Genomic DNA, 4,845 nt, shown 5'->3' with positions numbered 1-4,845 from the left:
TGACTTTTGCACTGCGCCACTTATGGTTGTCCTTTTGGCGATATCGCGGCGAAAGGTCAAACAACAATCGCAGTGCAAAACTAAAGTGACGCAGTGCAAACTTAAATGCGTGTGCCGCAACTCGACTTTTGCACTGTGCCACTTAACTTCTGCCAGTGCTTCTGCCCTGCGCCACTTGACTTTTGCATTGCACCACTTGACCTGTCTCTTATACACATCTAGATGTGTATAAGAGACAGATATATGCCTATCTAAATTGTCACACTTTTACATAGTTGCAGCTTGCTCCATGTTTTATTGACTATTATGTATATTTTTATGACAATTAATTCTATCTTTTTTTAAAACTAGCGCAGCGTCAGTCTCTGTACATTGAATTGGGAGAAAGATTATGAAATTGAATTTCTCTTTTCGGTTCACATTCCATTGCCTTATCAAGTTTTATGTTCTTACCTTGTCATGCAGATATCATCATTAATATAGCAAGCGTCGACGTTGCCAAAACCAGCAGGAGGAACTATAGGAGGCGGCTGAGGAGGAGCAGGAATGTAGCGTGCCGAAGTAAGGACACTGCTGTCCTGTTGAAAGGACGGTTCCGAGGATGAAATAGGGGGTAAAGCTGGTGGAGGTGGAGGTACGTCTGAAACATCAACGTTCTTTGCTGTCGGAATATCCTGCATTGCATAGTATGCTACTTTATTGTCACATATTGATTTGCCTTTATCATTATCCGCCGAATTATCTCTAGTTGCTATTGAATTCATGACCTGTTGAAAATATAAACAAGATTACGATAATAGAAAAAGTAATAACAATGATGATGATGATGCTGTTTTTATCACTTCATTTTTCGAATGCCTTTTATTGTATCAGTTGTACACCTGCCAATACCTTACATCTTCTGGCTTAATATACTGGCTCGTTTTAATTTGTAGCTGACAAAAAATACATGTCATGTATTGGTTTTGAAATGGAAATATTATGCAAATAGAAATATGGGGATTTGGTTTTTAGCGTCACATGTTTAAATGTAAAGATGCATTAAAAATATTCCCAACCAGTTCCGAGAAAAAAGTGATGTTAATACGTATAAAACGCTCACTTACTGTAATTGCACTAATTTAAATGTTCATCATATTATGCTATTGTTTTTGCCTATGGTAATACGGTAAACATAGGCCTATTCTGTAAATGGTCTTAAATATCCACATCCTACTTCCGATCGTGACCAAAATTGGAACACTTCTTTATTGAAAGATGACAAACTGTTCTTCAAATTGTCATTTTTTATCCATTGATTTTCGAGATATTCAGATCTGGGACCTAATGGCCCTCAAAATGCACACCCGAATTTGGATCATCACAAACACTTCATAAATTCTTTCCCTTGGTTAAACTTTGACTTTGATTACTAGTTTTTGAAATATCTGGTCTGGTACGTTTTCCTTTAAATGGTCCTCATATCCACACCCTATTCCGGGTCGTCACCAAAATGTAATCACCTCATCATTTGGTCTTACCTAACAATCCTTGTAACTGCCATTATTTAGATCTGTGCAAATGTTTTTGAGATATTTTGAACACAAAAAACACACAGGATTTAACTGACCCTCAAGTTTAGACCCGAATTTTCAAACACTTAATAATTCTTCACCAACACTAATAATTTCTTACTTGTAAATTGGTTAAACTTTCACAAAAATTTCATCCATATCAGTTGGTTAGTTTTTGAAATATCTTAACACTCCCTGTTATTTTCAATTACGTCTGTGCAGCCAATGCCGTAGAATTGGGACAGTCCCATACAATCTTTTTTATGGGTACAAATAATAAGTCCACATTTTTAAAAATTGGTCCAAATTATGTAATTTATGCATCAAATGGGTCTACTTTTTGAAAAATTGGTCAGGAATTCTCATATTTAGCTTAAACTGGGTAGAATGAAAGAAAATGGGTCCAGATTTTTCATATTTTTGCGTAAAATGGGTCCACATTGTTTGAATTTACACGTGGGTCCATCCTGATATTGTCTCTCACTGTTCGAAAATCCTGGCTACGGCATTGTGTGCAGCCGTTTTTGAGATATGTCGCACACAAAAACCCCAAAAAACTCGAAAACACCAAAACGTTACACACACACACACACACCCACAGACACCGTCTACACACACACACACATACAGAAAACATACGGTATATCTTCTGGCGAGGATAATAAGGATAATAATAATAATGCTAATAATAAAAGTAACAATAATAATAATAATAATAATAATAATAATAATAATAATAATAATAATAATAAAAATAATAATGCTGATGATGATGATGATAATAATAATAATAATAATAATAATAATAATACAGTAATAATTATTATTTATTCATGGCACATATATTCAAACTTTATTTCAAAAATTATATAGTTAACATACAATTTTTGTTAAAGTCTTGTGTAATATATATATCGATGATGATGATGATTATCATCATCATCATGATCATGATGGTGATAATAATAATAATAATAATAATAATAATAATAATAATAATAATAATAATAATAATGTCATTATTAATAACATCATCATCACCATCATTGTCAAAATCATCATCGTCATTATCATTGTTACTACTAGGTATTGGCAAGCACGGATATCTTACGTTTCTTTCATCCAACTTAAGTATAATACGTGAAGATATTTTAAGAGCTGTAAATATAACCACCACTTCGACGAAGGCTAGCATGATATTCACACACAATATTACCGTCATAATGTTCTATTATGAAAAAAGCAAACAAATGATGCATCAGTTGCGCAGCCAGTAGCTAGAAGAAATGGTGCCGCTGTTATCCTACCCTACCACCCCCGGCAACATCCAATATACAATCCAAATGTGAAACTACAATAAATAAGAGACTTAAATGGCTAAAATAAGAGATCTTTTAAATGGCTAAAATTCCAAAGCTTCCAAAGCCCCCTTCCCACCCACCCCAATAGGTAAAGGAACGAACCCCATTAAACTTAACAACCGACTAACCAGAACAGGGTCAAGAATCGCGCTTGTCCCGCACAATAGGTCTACGTGTATGGAACGCCAGGAGGACAAACCACAAGTGGCGCAGTGCAAAAGTCAAGTGGCATACAGTGCAAAAATCGAGTGACGCAGTGCAAAACTAAAATGGCGTAGTGCAAAACTAAAGTGGCACACTGCAAACCCAAATGTGTGTGCCGCCACTAGACTTTTGCACTGCGCCACTTGACTTTTGCACTGTGCCACAGTGACGTTTGCACTGCCACTTGACTTTTGCACTGCGCCACTTATGGTTGTCCTTTTGGCGATATCGCGGCGAAAGGTCAAACAACAATCGCAGTGCAAAACTAAAGTGACGCAGTGCAAACTTAAATGCGTGTGCCGCAACTCGACTTTTGCACTGTGCCACTTAACTTCTGCCAGTGCTTCTGCCCTGCGCCACTTGACTTTTGCATTGCACCACTTGACTTTTGACGATATTATATGGAACGCCAATTTGGCATCAAAATAAAAATAAACTCATTATTACTGTACAGTATTATTATTATTATTATTATTATTATTATTATTATTATTATTACTGTTATTATTATTATTATTATTATTATTATTATTATTATTATTATTATTATAACTCGAAAAAATGCCGCCTTCGTCGGCCTTTCGCGAGGCTGGCTTGACTTTTGCACTGCGCCACTTTGTCCTTTTGGCGTTTCATATACGTGTTGTTCCCACGTCAACGTTTACGCAATCGCTTTGCGGGACATCACCAATAAGGGGGTTTAGAGGAAATGTCAATAATTAAATAACTGTACCTCGCAAGTTTCGATGTTCTTCTCGCAATTGTACTTTTCTTTGTTTATTATTGCCAGCACAGAAAGTAGCATCATCGGCAAGGCACAGAAAAATGACAACACAAGATTTATCATGTAAACAATATTCTGTGTTGTTGATAAATCAAAAAGAAAGATATGACATTAAAAATAATGACATGGCAATAACATGAAGGAAAATGCCTAAACTAAGAAAAGAAAATCAGTATTTGATTTGTCAATTATATTGAATAGACCGGCCTTTGTATCTCATAACTGGTAATTAATTTACAGGATAAGATCTGTAACGAAAGCGTGTTACAAACTGTTGGTAATAAGTAGGCCCGATGCTAATAGTGATCTCTATATTATAGGCCTAACTTAGTTGATAAATTTCATTTATTTATTTTTTCTTTTGGTGTGGGTTATCCCCGATTAACAGACAGCGACCCCACACAAAGCTACACCTACTCATAGGCCGACCTATCATCTTTGCAAATGATGAACGACTCCAGCTAGATGGTGGCTAATGTATTGCACTTACCCATCGTTTGTTCGAGAAGCCAAACGCCAACATCCCAAAAATAGCAGATACAAAGAACATAAAACAAAACAATGATTCCCATATAAACTGAAAGAGAGCAAAATTTAGTTCAGTCATGCAAGATGGTTAAAAATTATGATTAAAAAGTAAATGATTTAGCTAGTTTGGTTATTTTTTCCCTTTTTAATTGACCAATAAGCAATTGAAACCAGGATGTATATCTATATTTATTGCGATAAAATCTTGGCTGTAGGCCAGCTACTTGTGTCCAGACATTCTGGAATATAAAAAATATATAATTAAATAACGAATAATTGGTAATTTTTTTCATCCCCAACATTTTGTTTTACTCTGCAATTCTTGTATTTTTTATTGTATTTTTAATGTTTTTATCTTATTAACCTTTGACTGATTTCGTTGATGATTTTGTACATATATATATATATGTATATA

General features: G+C 34.9%; 1 protein-coding gene across 1 annotated transcript in view; it reads right to left on the bottom strand.

The window, feature by feature from the left end:
- LOC117108874 overlaps nt 1-4,845 on the bottom strand; it is a 12,343-nt gene that overhangs the window by 2,310 nt on the left and 5,188 nt on the right. The window contains exons 2-5 of the mRNA XM_033251036.1: nt 4,393-4,479; nt 3,852-3,977; nt 2,665-2,781; nt 454-767 (exon numbers count right to left, since the gene is read on the bottom strand). Of these exons, the coding sequence (XP_033106927.1) occupies nt 454-767; nt 2,665-2,781; nt 3,852-3,977; nt 4,393-4,479 (644 nt within the window). The remainder of the gene's footprint in view (nt 1-453; nt 768-2,664; nt 2,782-3,851; nt 3,978-4,392; nt 4,480-4,845) is intronic.

This window comes from Anneissia japonica, unplaced genomic scaffold (assembly GCF_011630105.1).
Source record: "Anneissia japonica isolate Jap-2015-1 unplaced genomic scaffold, ASM1163010v1 scaffold2617_len527014_cov191, whole genome shotgun sequence".
Lineage (NCBI taxonomy): Eukaryota > Metazoa > Echinodermata > Crinoidea > Comatulida > Comatulidae > Anneissia > Anneissia japonica.
Note: the sequence above shows the minus strand (reverse complement) of the source record. Positions and strands in the feature narration are given on the sequence as shown.